The sequence below is a fragment of the Onychomys torridus genome, chromosome 14 (genome assembly GCF_903995425.1).
Source record: "Onychomys torridus chromosome 14, mOncTor1.1, whole genome shotgun sequence".
Lineage (NCBI taxonomy): Eukaryota > Metazoa > Chordata > Mammalia > Rodentia > Cricetidae > Onychomys > Onychomys torridus.
Window position 1 is genome coordinate 72,916,697 of NC_050456.1, and position 14,396 is coordinate 72,931,092.

The window sequence follows — 14,396 nt, forward strand, 5'->3', positions numbered from 1 at the left end:
GGAAAGAAAACCACCCTGTCAGGCCTATTGCTGCAACGTGAGGTCTCTGCTGCTGACCAGACATGTTGGTTAGCCATGGCCATCCATCCTACTGTGCCTTGCTGATCCCAGACCTTCTCCCTCTCCCCAGAGTTTGTGTGTGGTCTGGATGCCTCTGACGACTTTCTGAAGGAGCGGGTCATGAACCTCCCAGAGAGCATCGTGGCAGGAACTCACTACAGCCAGGATCGATTCCTCCGGTCTCTGAGCAACTATAGGGACATCAACACCGATGATGAGACGGTCTTCAACTACTTTGATGAAATTGAAATCCACCCAATACACATTGGTATGAAGTGACCTCCAAGATCCCAGCAAACCCTGATGCACAAAGGCCTGGGATTGGAGGGCTGAGGGAGGACCCCCCAGGTATAAAATGTGAATGACAGCTCAGGAAGCCACAGGATTCCTCCAGGACAGCCATTTTACCTGGGGGTAGGGTGTTGTGATGTTATTATACAGAAATAGATGAGTCAGTTACAGGATTGAATATCAACCTGGTCTATTCCTACAAAGAAGTATGCATTCACTTCTGGCTGATTTGAGCATTCCCCTGGGTTCCTTGGGCAGGGTTCTGGCCCTGTTTCATTGCCGAGCACTGGCGCTCAACATAGACTTCTCCTGGCCTTAAAGTTTGGTTAACTCACCCCAGAATACCCCTCAGAACTCAGCACACAGGCAGCACATAGGAAGCAACACCCTTTAGCTTCCTCTTCTTCCTCAGGTATAGCTCCAGATCCCAGCGTTCATGGCAACGCCACATGTGGACATTCATGCTAAATTAGGTGACCCACCTGTAATTCCAGCTGTGGAAGGGAGATTACCTAAGCAAGAAGGCTAGCTAAACTAGACCTTATCAGTGGCCTCTGGGTTAAATTGAGAGACCACGCCTTGATCAGTAAGGTGGAGAGCAATTAAAGAAACTCCTGAGGTCAACCTCAGGCATCCACCTGCATGTGCTCACATGTATCTGTGCACCTACAACATATGTGTACTGCCACACATGGGACATGCATACATACACACATACCATGCATACATACACACACACACCATGTACACAGACAAAAATGAAAACAAATTCAGACTATAGTATAGTCCATTCTCTCATCCATCTGCTCAGATTGATGATGGCTTCTCGAACTTAGAAAGGGCATAAGTGTCATTTGCGTGTAATCCCAGTATGCAGGGCAGAGGCCTGGTAACTGTCTACATAGTGAATTCCAGTCTACTTAAGGCTGTTAGTGAGACCTTGTGGCAAACCGAAAAAGAACTGTAAGAGCCAAGGCCAAATCCTCCCACTCCTGACTCTGAGACTCTATTGTAGATGCCCCTGAGGAATGAAACTCTGAACCTCAATGCCAACTGGAAAATGAGGCTTTGATGTGACCATTTCTCACACACACGTGTAGAGTGTCTTTTCTAAGACAGACATATCTAGACTGTATGTGTAGATCTCCCCTCTTCTGGCATTTAAAGATGTAGGAAAACTCGAAGATGCCCAGAACAGACTTGCTATCAAACAGCTCATCAAAGAGATTGGGGAGCCTCGGAATTATGGCTTAACAGATGAAGAAAAGGCGGAAGTAGAGAAGAAGGCTGCGGAGGAACGCCTGGCCAAGGAGGCTGCTGAGAGAGCAGAGCGTGAACACAAAGAAGCTGTAGAGATGACAGAGAGGATTGCCCGCTGGGAGGAGTGGGTGAGTGTGAGAAAATGGAAGAGAGGGGCTGGGAGGCAAAGACGCTTAGACAGCAGAGGCTCTAGATGGCTTTATATTTTTGTCATGTTGCTATTTAAAGAAGGCATCCACAGTGTTTCACATGGTACCAATAAGGAGCCATTGCCATTTGAAGTTATAATGTGGGCTGCATATGGCTCAGTGTGTAAGAGCACCAGCTGCCCTTCCTGAGCATCCAGTTTGAGTTCCAGCACCCACATGTCAGCTCGTAACTGTCTGTAATCCAGTCCCAGGGGATCTGATGCTCTCTTCTGGCCTCTATGGGTACTGCATGCATGTAGTGCACATACATGCAGGCAGACACTCATGCACATAAAATATAAATAAAATGATTACAAGCATTATATGTATTACTGCATATGAATGCATAACATTGTGTTGTTAGCAACTTGTGATTGGCTCTCCATTAGCTATCTATTGGTCTAGCCTAGGCAGGCAGCCTCACTCTACTCATTCCTCAAAACACCAAATCGAATGATTCTGTTTCCAAACTTAGCACTCAAATCTGTCTCTCCACTTCTGGTCAGGATCAGTTTTTGGATTTTTTGGATACATCTCACTCTGTGGTCCAGGCTGGCCTCAAATTCATGGCAATCCTCCTGCCTCACCCTTCCAATTGCTTAGCATTACAGTTGTGAGCCATCATGTCTGGCTCCAGTCAGTGCTTCTTGCTAGATTTCCAGTCTATTTCCATACAAGTAGCATGCTTTCTCTGTACCATCAGCCCCCAAATAAGGACACAGAGGCTTCTTATTAATTATAAAAGCTCGGCCTTAGCTTAGGCTTGTTTCTAACAAGCTTTTATAACTTAAATTAACCCATTTCTATTAATCAACGTGCTGTAACATGGCTCGAGGCTTTTACCTCCCCTCCTGCATGTCCTGCTTTTTCTGTGTCTGGCTGGCAATTCCACATTCTTCTTCCCCAAGACTTCTCTGTCCCCAGAAGTCCCACCTAACCTCTTCCTGCCTAACTATTGGTCATTCCGCTATTTATTAAGCCAATTACAGTGACACATTTTCACACAGTGTAAAGGAATGGTCCGCAACATTTCCCCCTTTTATCTAAATAAAAAGGAAAGGTTTTCACTATAACATAATAAAACTATAAACAATAGGAACAATTATCAGATAAGAATTACATTCACAATGTCCAGTCCATTTGTATTTGGTGAATTCAGAGAAAATACTCCATTATCTATCCTCCCTTGATGAGTCCAAAGTTTTGTATCTAACTTACTTTCTATCATGACTAAAGGAAACTGTAACTATAACTAGTCTTCAACCCCATCAGAGACCTCAGAAGGATAAATATTACCTGAGTAAACAGGAAGTGCAGAGCAAACAACTTCCAAAACTATGAGAAACAACAGGGATATCTAGCTGCCTGGACAGTCACCCCAGGTTTTTTTTGTAATGTTGGGGCATCCATCCTCAACCTACAAACCCAGAATGTCTGACAGACTGTAGCTAGAGTTTTTCTCTCCAGGTCCCGCCAAGCCCCGGCAGTCCCATAGCCCACTTATAAAATAAACATATAGATGCTTATATTATTTAAACTGTTTGGCCATTAGCTCAGGCCTACCATTGTCTAGCTCTTACTCTTATACTCAGCCCATTTCTGTTCATCTATATGTCACCACGTGTTCTGTGGCTTTACCTGCTGCTGCCTGGATGGCAGGCTGGCGTCTCCTCCAGACTTCCATCTCCCAGCCTCTCCTCTCTGTTTGTCTCACCTGTCCTAATTTCCTGCCTAGCTACTGGCCAGTCAGAATTTTATTTATTCACAACATACAGGACATCCCACAGCAACAGACTTCTCTGTGAAGCAGGAATTTTGAAGGTCTGTCCTACCTTGTCTCTTGACAAAATTTGGCAGTCACTTTCTTTCATGTCCTCTTGTCCAGTTTAGACAGCATATTGTCAGCAGTTGAGGCAAGGGCAGTTTCTTGCCCAAATGTCTAGCTTTTTCCACAAAGAAAGCAAACTATATGGAGGCCCTTCAATGCCCATCACCCTTTTTTTTTGAAGTAGATTGGTGCTGTCAAAAGCAGACATGTCTCACTGTCATGAAAAGCCTTATGTTATTATAACATTTTAAATGCTGCATTTTGTAGGTCTTTGAAGTGTTTGAAGATCACCTATCTATCTAAAATACATCTCTGTATGGCCTTGAATGACTATAAGTTTCATTGTTATATATGACTACCTATTAACCTGTATTCCTTTATTATCCTAAATAGCTTTCAAGGACTAAAACTTTATATTACATTTTCAAATGAGCTGTATAGGTATAATACCTTAAGTAAGAATGGAAACATATATACAGTCTAACAAAAATGATCTTAAATTTGTATGAATATACAAAAATCCATACCAATGTAAAATATTTGAGACTAATAGTTGTTCAAAAGTATACTCAACAATCTACCCTTTTATCCCATCATTTCTATACTACATCCCCCTTTTTCCCTTCAGAAAGAGTCCTTGAATCTAATCTCCTTTGTTTAGTTTTTTTTTTTTTTCCTGACCATTGCCAATAACAAATTGTAACCAACCTCCCAAAACAATGGCAACTATCTAAAACCCACCAAATGACCAAAAACCACCCACCTCACCTCTTGGGAATATGGGCATCATGTTCTCTAGACTGCTTCTTGTTGTCTTGGGGTGACGGCATTTTTGTGGGGCCCTGAGAAAATTAAGATAATGGTCAAGTCCTGGGAGAGCTAGCTGTGACATTTGTTATCTAGTCTCTGTGTAATGGGAAAGTGCAAGGTTTATCTGCTGTCCTGGCTAGAATAGTCTGTGAGGCTAGATCATCTCAGCCAGCAGCGCTAAAGCTGCTCTGGATGTAGAACTCTGAGGAAACTGCAACAGAGGCACTCTGAGAGGCTGGATCACCTGGGCCACATGTTTTCTCCCCCACCCCCCAACTCAGGATCAAACCCAGGGCCTTGCACTTGCTAGGCAAGCGCTCTACCACTGAGCTAAATCCCCAACCCTGCCACATGTTTTCATTAGTGCCTGGTTGTAGTGTTTTTGTTTTTGTTTTTGTTTTTTTGACTCTTTGCTCTTTGAGAGGCCCACCACCTAGCTCCCAAATGAATACACAGAAATTTACTCTTACTTATGAATGCCTGGCCTTAGTTTGGCTTGTTTCTAGCCATCTTTTCTTAAATTATCCCATCTACCTTTTGCCTCTGGGCTTTTACCTTTCTCTATTCTATATACTTTTCTTTCCTTCTTACTCTGTGGCTGGCCCCTAGCATCCTCCTCTCCTTCTCTCTCTCTCTCTCTCTCTCTCTCTCTCTCTCTAAGATTTATTTGTTTGTTTGTTTGTTTGTTTGTTTGTTTATTTATTACGTATACAGTGTTCTGTCTGCATGTCTGCCTGCAGGCCAGAAGAGGGCACCAGATCTCATTACAGATGGTTGTGAGCCACCATGTGGTTGCTGGGAATTGAACTCTGGTCCTCCGGAAGAACAACCAGAGCTCTTAACCACTGAACCACTTATCCAGCTCCTGGAATTCCATTTTAAAGTAAAAGCATTCCTAAAGTATATAGGCTGCTTTAATTCAGCAGTTCCTCTTATAATCCCATGTCTCTCAGCAGCTGTCATTCACTCATCAACAATCCAAAAATTCAAAGTCAACAAGACACCGTAGAGGATCAGACTCTCTGTATATTTTCCATCTTTATGTGGCTTATCCTTTTTTTTTTTTTTTTTTTTTTTTTTTTGAGCTGAGGATTGAACTCAAGGCCTTGCTCTTGCTAGGCGAGCGCTCTATCACTGAGCTAAATCCCCAACCCGGCTTATCCTTTTTAGATCATTTTATTCTCTCTTTAAAGATTTTATCTGGGGTTGGGGATTTAGCTCAGTGGTAGAGCGCTTGCCTAGCAAGCACAAGGCCCTGGGTTTGATCCTCAGCTCAAAAAAAAAAAAAAAACAAAAACAAAAAAACAAAACTAAAAAAAGATTTTATCTTATTATTTGTAAACTATTTTTTCCTATGACTGTCTATATCCATTTTTCTTTACTTTTTTAAGCCTATGCACATTTTTAAAAAACACACTGTAACCTGTTTAGAATTTTTTTTTTTTCTATCTGGATCTGTCTTTACTCAGCACCTGCAGCATTTTCTGATCATGAGACAAATCTTAAACTATGTCATCTGCCAAGTGGCTCAGCTTAACCCATGGCGCTGGTGCATGGTGTTGGTGGCTGGCTCCAGCCCACAGGCAGTGGCGGGTTGCAGTGCCTCTATTGCTGAGCACCAACCTGCCTGAGCGACTGCAGGACTAGAAAGCCACATCTGGCTCCTTCTTCAGAACTTTTCTTTCTCCAGCCCTGTGTTTGGATATTTGAGTTCCTACATTGAATGCCACATGTAGTTGGCTTTTTCTATACACCCAGTTCCCAAATAAATGACACAGAGGCTTATTAATTATGAAAGCTCAGCCTTAGCTTGGGCTTGTTTCTAAGTAGCTCTTATAACTGAAATTCATCCATTTCTATTAGTCTATGTGCTGTCACATGACTCATGGTTTTTACATCTCCTCCTGCATGTCCTGCTTTTTCTGCATCTGGCTGGGAACTCTGCCTTTCTTCCCCAAGACCTCTCTGTCCTCAGAAGTCCCATATAAGCTCTTCCTACTTAGGTATTAGCCATTTAGCTCTTTATTAAACCAATCACAGTGGCACATTTTCACACAGTGCAAATGAATATTCTACAACACACACTTCATCCAGAGGATGCTTCCAAAATGCACTGCCAGCAACAACCAGTCTCTGTTGATACTCCTTAGGGGCTGCCCAACATCACTGGATAAAAAAAAAATCAGCACTAGTCACTGTGACCCACAAGGTCCAATATGACCTGGCTGCTTCTAATATTCCCATTTCAAATAATATAGTCTTCCTACATCTTCCTTACTTGCCTAAAGTCTTTGCTAACGAGACACTCCCTTGCTACCGCATGTGAAATACCAACTCTGGCTTCTTCCCCTAGCACATTATAACTCCCTTTGTACTTCTTTCATCTTTACATTTGTTGTGACTGATGTACTGTAGATTTTACGGACTTAACTCTTCTAGCCTTTTCCTGGCACAGAAAACTTAAGCTGTGTGAGCATGGGCATGTCTTTGTTGTTCTCTACTGTACTCGTACTGTTTTGAAGAGTCTGACATATGTCAGACACTCAATAAATACTGAAGAAGGAAGTAGGGAGGAAGGCAAGCTCTTTGTTCACCAAAGGAGGAATACACCTTTTGGTGACCAGGACACCTGTGTGTCACTACAGAGGACAGTGACACAGACAGGAATTTAATCTGTTTATTTTGTTTTTATGTGTATATGTCTTTTGCCTGACAGTCTGTCTGTGCACCACATCATACAGTGCCTGCAGAAGCCAGAAGAGGATGTTGGGTCCCCTGGAACTAGAGTTGCCAATAGTTGTGGGCCATCAAGTTAACTAACATCTTTAAGAGGGTGCTGAGAGATGGCTCAGAAAGGGAAAATATGTACTGCATAAACCTGGTGCCCTAGGACCTGGGTTCAATCTGAGAACTATCGTTGCCTTGGGGGTGGGGGTGGCAGTGGGGGTGGGGGCAGCCTCCAAGGCAGCACAGGACTCGAAGGGAAATCCACGACATCGGTGTGACTGAGACTTTTCTATCTGGGGGTGGGGGTTAGGGAATGAGACCCTCACACACTCTCTTGATGGTCCCTTTCTTTAGTCTCTCTCTTGTTCTTTCTTCCCCACTGCTTATATGCCCCAACAAAATCTTTCAGGCAATATAAGAGTCATAAAGAGGTTACATTTCATTTCTTAAGTGAGTGATTACAGGTAAAGACATGATTAAAAACAGTCATCCCAACAACATACATGCCGTATATCTAAGTAACTGGTCGTGAGCAAGCAAGGAGCAACTCTTGTTGACAGGCTGCAAAATATAGTTATAAAGAAAGAATCATTTGCTTTATTATCTACCTTGAGAATCAGTCTTGGAGGGAATTTTAAGAGGATCACAAACCTAAACTGCTGACGAGCCCCAGAGAATGAGAAAATTGTGTACTTGCAACCTATCTGAGTATATTAGTTGCTTCAACCTTTTGACCTGCAATCTCCCAGGCAGGAGAAAGGCAATTTAAATTGAGTCACAGCTACATAAACATGTTTGAACTAACACCTCGTAGTCAGCAGTCATAGATCTGGGTGCCCCCTCCTACCTCAGAGGCTAGAAGAGTGCCAGCTCAAGCCCCAGGACATGGGGACACTAGGAATGTTGTAGATTCTCTGGTTCAGGCTCAGGTCAACATTCCCGAGTTACCATAAACCTATTAGCATCATCTCAGCCAGCACTTTCCAATATACCACGACACCATGATGCTTCAAATCTTAAAATGTACTTTCAGCTCTGTATATGACTTCTGAATATCAAAAGAAACCTGTAGCCCTTAATTTGGGGCTACTGAGTCAAATTATTTTCTGTATCCCTGACTAGTCAGAATTTATTTTCACAAATTGTGGTCAGGAATGGGTGCAAGGAATTAATAATTTACCAACTAGCAATAATGGGGCTGTTTCATGTTCATGACCTAGCCAGACAGCTCAGCTATGTCCCTGTGAACTATAGATTGCTTTTTTTGGGATTATCTAAAAAACCATTAGCAAAGCATCTGGTCTAACCTGAAGTTGTGTACTGAGACCTGTGACTGCATTTCTCAGCAATAATATTAAAGGAATTTGAGCCAGCCTGGCTCCTGTACTCAAATGTTTTCCTAAATCATAAATCTGAGTTGTGATCTAAAGCAGCTCCTAAGTGGACCTCATAGGCCTTAACTATGAAACATATCCTTGTATTTAATTTTCATTCATCAAAAACTCTGTATCAGTTAGACAATACAGCTTAAGGAGGAATCATCTTCCTGACAATTTTAAGATATAAATGCCCAGTAGATCGGGATATATTCATGAGATAAACACACTACAATACAGGCAGTGCGGGGTGGGGTGGGGTGGGGGGGTCTCTCCATAGCCATGCCAGATACCAGGGAACAATTATAACAGTGAACATGTAAAAGCACAACAGAAGCAGAAGACATTCTGGAGTCTATAGCCTCATGGCCTTGCTTAAAGAGGTTTTACCCACCAGAGAGTTCCTCTGGTGGGCTGATATAGCACAAATCCTAATTGGTCTTAATAATTAAAAACTCAGAGTCAGATATCAGGGTGAAAGCTGAAAGATCAGAGAAGCAGAGCAGCCAGCTGCTAGAAGACTTTTTTACCTCTAGGAATCCTTAGACTGAAAGGGCTGAGGATTCACTTCCTCTCTCTGCCCAGCCATATCACTTTCTGTTTCCTCTTCCCAAGTGCTAGGATTAAAGGTGCGTGCCACCACTGCCTGGCCTCTATGCTAGTTCCACACTCTAATCTTCCGGCAAGATTTATGTGTTAAAGCCAATGAATATCACCACAGGCTGATACCTGGAACTTCAATTGCCAGCTGTTCTTCCTGTGACGTGGCTACCAGCTGAGAACCCATGAGAAATAGCTCCCAGGGTAAAGAGAGAGAAAGGATGAGAGGGGTGGGGATGAAATTGCTTACATGTCATCACCAGCTGGCAAATTATATAGAGTTGGGGAAAGAAGCATTCTGTCCTTTTAGAGCTCAATTATGTCCATCTGGTCAGATGACCAGCCACATTTCTGAGACTCATGAAGTCTGTGCCTCTCTGTGGTCACTCCATGTGTTCTGCAATCATTCTGTGGATGTTTGGGTTCAAACTTCTTGAAACACCGAGTCTAGTTAGTGGCTGCTGATGTCAACCTTGTGCACCTACATCAGGGTTGGGAGCAGGAGACAGCTAACTCAGAACAAACACATCATTAATAATATGTACATTCTTGTGGTGATTTGCCTGCCTAGCCCCCAGATGGTGAACTGTTTGTTGACAACTAGGAGGTGTGTCCTCGTTGGAGTGGGTGTATTCTTGAGGGTAGACGTTGAGGTTTCAGAAGCTCATGCCAGATCTAGTTTCTCTCTCTTTCTCCACCTGCTGACTATGGATCAGGATGTAAAGCTCTCAGCTACTGCTCCAGTGGCATGCCTGTCTGCTTCCCACCATGATGATAATGGACTAACCCTCTGGAACTGTAAGCCAGCCCCTGTTAAGGAATTTGTGACCCCTGGGAAAATATATAATTAAAAGACTTATTGGTTAGCTATCATCCTGCTGGCAATTTATTGATTGCCAGCAGGATGTACAATTTTTTAACCAAATTTGAGATTGCCATGCAGGAGAGGTATGGGGAAGAACTTTTAAAGGGGGAGAACCACACAAAGACCTTTGAATATCTATGCACTGAGTCAGGGTTATAGGGAACTTATCTTCCAGGGACTGGAGTTAGAAACAAACTGCTGGTGGGTACCAGGATGGATGCCTAGCATAAAATGGAGCTTCTTTAGCCATAACACCCTCAATTAAATGCTTTCTTTTATAAATTTGCCTTGGTCATGGTGTCTCTTTACAGCAATGGAACAGTAACAGCTCTTAATAACACATGTGAAAATCCCTTTCTACAATGTAGAATGCAATGTCTCTGTAACACTGGGTATGAAAGTGCCCTGGTTCCTTTATTACCCTGCCTGTCATTTGTAACTTTGAAGGACTGATGAACCTCCACAGCCTAAAGTTGCTGAGTCAGACTAGACAGGGTGGAAGTTTTCATACCTATTTCTAAACTATCTCTTTGCAAGGCTGAATTAGTTACTTTTCTGTTGCTTTGATGAAACACCATGACCAAGACTTATAGAAAGAAGGGTTTAAGCTGGGTGGTGGTGGCGCACACCTGTAGTCCCAGCACTCGGGAGGCAGAGGCAGGTGGATCTCTGTGAGTACAAGGCCAGCCTGAGCTACAAAGTGAGTTCCAAGAAAGGCTCCAAAGCTACACAGAGAAACCCTGTCTTGGGACAAAAGAAGAAGAAGAAGAAGAAGAAGAAGAAGAAGAAGAAGAAGAAGAAGAAGAAGAAGAAGGGGAGGAGGAAGAGGAAGAAAGAAGAAGAAGAAGAAGAAGAAGAAGAAGAAGAAGAAGAAGAAGAAGAAGAAGAAGAAGAAGGGGAGGAGGAAGAGGAAGAACAAGAAGAAGAAGAAGAAGAAGAAGAAGAAGAAGAAGAAGAAGAAGAAGAAGAAGAAGAAGAACAAGAACAAGAAGAACAAGAACAAGAAGAACAAGAAGAAGAAGAAGAAGAAGAACAAGAAGAAAAAGAAGAAGAAGAAGAACAAGAAGAAGAACAAGAAGAAGAACAAGAAGAAGAAGAAGAAGAAGAAGAAGAAGAAGAAGAAGAAGAAGAAGAAGAAGAAGAAGAAGAAGAAGAAGAAGAAGAAGAACAAGAAGAACAAGAAGAAGAACAAGAAGAAGAAGAAGAAGAAGAAGAAGAAGAAGAAGAAGAAGAAGAAGAAGAAGGGGAGGAGGAAGAAGAAGAACAAGAAGAAGAAGAAGAAGAAGAAGAAGAAGAAGAAGAAGAAGAAGAAGAAGAAGAACAAGAAGAAGAACAAGAACAAGAAGAACAAGAAGAAGAAGAAGAAGAAGAAGAAGAAGAAGAAGAACAAGAAGAAGAAGAAGAAGAAGAAGAAGAAGAACAAGAAGAAGAAGAAGAAGAAGAAGAAGAAGAAGAAGAAGAAGAAGAAGAAGAAGAAGAAGAACAAGAACAAGAACAAGAAGAAGAACAAGAAGAAGAACAAGAACAACAAGAAGAAGAAGAAGAAGAAGAAGAACAAGAAGAAGAACAAGAAGAAGAACAAGAAGAAGAAGAAGAAGAAAGTGTTATTTAGGCTTATGGTTCCAGAGGGCTTCTGTTCTTAGTTGGGGTTCTATTGCTGTGACAAAACACCATGACTTTGAGAGCAAAGGGTTTATTTCAAGCTTACAGTTCCACATCACAGTCCATTATCAAAGGAACTCAAAACAGGCACCTGGAGGTAGGAACTGATGCAGAGGCCATGGAGGAGCACTGCTCACTGGCTTACTCCTATGGCTTGCTCAGCCTGCTTTCTTATAGCACCCAGGACCACCTGCCTGAGGTGGAACTACCCACAGTGTGCCAGGCCCTCCCACATCAACCATCAATCAAGAAAATGTACCACAGGCCAATCTGCTAGGAGCATTCTTTCAACTGAGGTTCTCTGTTCCAAAATGACTTTAGTTCATGTCAAGATGGCATAAAATCAGCCAGCATCGTTAGGGTCCATAATGGTAGAGACAGCATGCTATCTATCATGTGGCTGACCTAGCAGCAGGAGCTGGAAGCTGAGAGCTGAGGGTTCACGTTCCATGCCACAAGCAGGAAGCTGAGAGAGCAAATTCAAAGTGAAGTAAGTCTTTACTTCCTCCAATAAGGCCCTACCAACCAAACCTCCCCATCAGCCGGGATCCAAGTATCAAACGCCCAAGAGGATGGGGAGCAGCTCATGCAAACCACCGCAAAGGGTAAGCTGGTTCACACACCCTCTGGCGGCAGCTGGGTCCCTGCGCTCTGACCAACGCTGCTTTCTCGGTTTGCATGTTCCCATCAAGGCTGTAGACAGAGGCCAAGCTGACCTTACCCGTTTCTCTGACTGGGATCTGACAGATCTGCCAGAGCTCCTTAGGAATTGAAGGATTTTCTTTTCCTCACGTTGCTCATTGTCTCTGCGGGTGTTTGCACTGTGCCTTTCTCTTATTTTCTAAGAACTGCTCATAAAGAATTGCAGGCTTCCTGAACAGAGAAATGGGGCCCGAGGCTCTTTTACAGGACACTGTGTACTGTGTACTGTGTGCTAGCACCATCCCTGGGGGCTTTTCTTCAAAGGCAGAGTGACTGGTATCATGGGAACAGCCCTTTATGTATGCTTGGCTTCTCCGTCTCCCACATGGGCCGATTTACATTCTGACCAGGTGCTTTAATATCTTAGTGAAACTGAACGAAAAAGGGCTGACATGGGAGGGGAAGGAACCAGGGTTGCAAGAGAAGTAATAAAGTTGCTCGTACACTCAAGGACACAGACCAGACTGGGGCTGTTTCCTGTTTTTCTTCTCTCTGGCTCTTGGAGGCTCCTAACACAAGTTAGGAGTGTGTATGACAGAAACTGGAAATAGCTTCAATTGGTCTCTCAAATTTTGCTGCTAAGAGTTCAAAGCCTACTTCATTCTCTACAGGTATGTGTTCCCACTTGGGTTCATCTTTGTTTCTTACCTTTCCTATCAGTAAAATGAAGGTAGAGGCAGAGCCTACCTCCTAGAGCCTCTGTGGTGCTGAAAGAATTAGTTTATACAGCACACACACACAGAGGAGGCTTGAGGAACACCAGTGGCCACCAACCAATCAACTCACATGGTAGAAGGAAACACCAAACCTGTCTCAATAAAGATTCCTCAATTCAAATGGCCTCACCTCACCCAAAAAGAATGCAGACTTATTGGAGGGTTTACTAAGGCAACTTCACGTTGTTAAAAAGGTTTGTTTTGGGGGGTAACTTACAGCTAGATAAAGGGGTTGGTTACAGGATCTGGGAGAGGTGAGGTGCAGTTCAGCTGGGTTCTCTGGAGAACTCCGCTCAGCCTACTATCCAGCGTCCAGGATCACCAGGAACCAAGAGAGCCTGCACATCTGGATCTCAGGTCTTAAGGGCTCCCGTCTCAGCCCTGCCTCAGGGGCCAGTCATAGGTAGGTGTGACGGTTACAGGAAGCCTCACTGGGGAGTAGTACTTCCATGTCAAAGCTGGAACAGCTATCTACTACATGAACTAAGTGGCTGGGGTGAAAAACAAAATCCAGTTATCTGCTGTCTCCAAGAAACTCACTTAGTTAGCAAATATACCCCAAAACTGAGTGGGGCTGGTGGGATGGCTCAGTGAGTCCAAGGTACTTACTGACAGGCCTGGTGATTGGAGTTTGATCCTGAGACCCACTTGGTAGCAGAGGGTGACCTCCACAAATGCACCACAACCCCATGTGTGCACGACACACACACACACACACACACACACACACACACACACACACGAATTAATAGAATTAATATAATGGAAAAGATTTTAAAAACTAAACAAAACAAAGTCAAAGGGTGGAAATCAATCTAGCAAGCGAATGAAGGCCATAAAACAACACAATGATTCTTTTTTGTTGTATTGTTTTCTCAGGATTTTTTTTTTTTTTTTTTTTTGAGACAGGGTATCTCTGTGTGTGGCCTTAGCTGTTCTGGAACTAGCTCTGTAGTAGACCAGGCTAGCCTTGAACTCAGAGATCCACCTGGCTCTGCCTCCCCAGTGCTGGGATTAAAGGCGTGTGCCACCACCACCCAGCTAACAAGGTGATTCTTAAATCTCATAAAGCAGACTTCAGACTAAAAGTCAGAGAAGATGAAAGGGAACGCTATATATAACAGCAGGAACAATTCATCAAGAAGATATAACAATCGTAAATCTTTATAAAAATAAACATGAAAAGGCACAAAAAGTCACATAGGTCCTGGCACAACAGTAGTGAGAAACTTCAATACCCCAGTCTCATATTTAGAGAAGTCCTCCAAACAAAAACTCACCAAGAAAACATCACTGCTAAACTCTATCACC

General features: G+C 43.1%; 1 protein-coding gene across 1 annotated transcript in view; it reads left to right on the top strand.

Moving 5' to 3' along the window:
* Ak7 (adenylate kinase 7) overlaps positions 1 to 14,396 on the top strand; it is an 80,220-nt gene that overhangs the window by 60,286 nt on the left and 5,538 nt on the right. The window contains exons 15-16 of the mRNA XM_036206314.1: positions 131 to 328; positions 1,519 to 1,739. Of these exons, the coding sequence (XP_036062207.1) occupies positions 131 to 328; positions 1,519 to 1,739 (419 nt within the window). The remainder of the gene's footprint in view (positions 1 to 130; positions 329 to 1,518; positions 1,740 to 14,396) is intronic.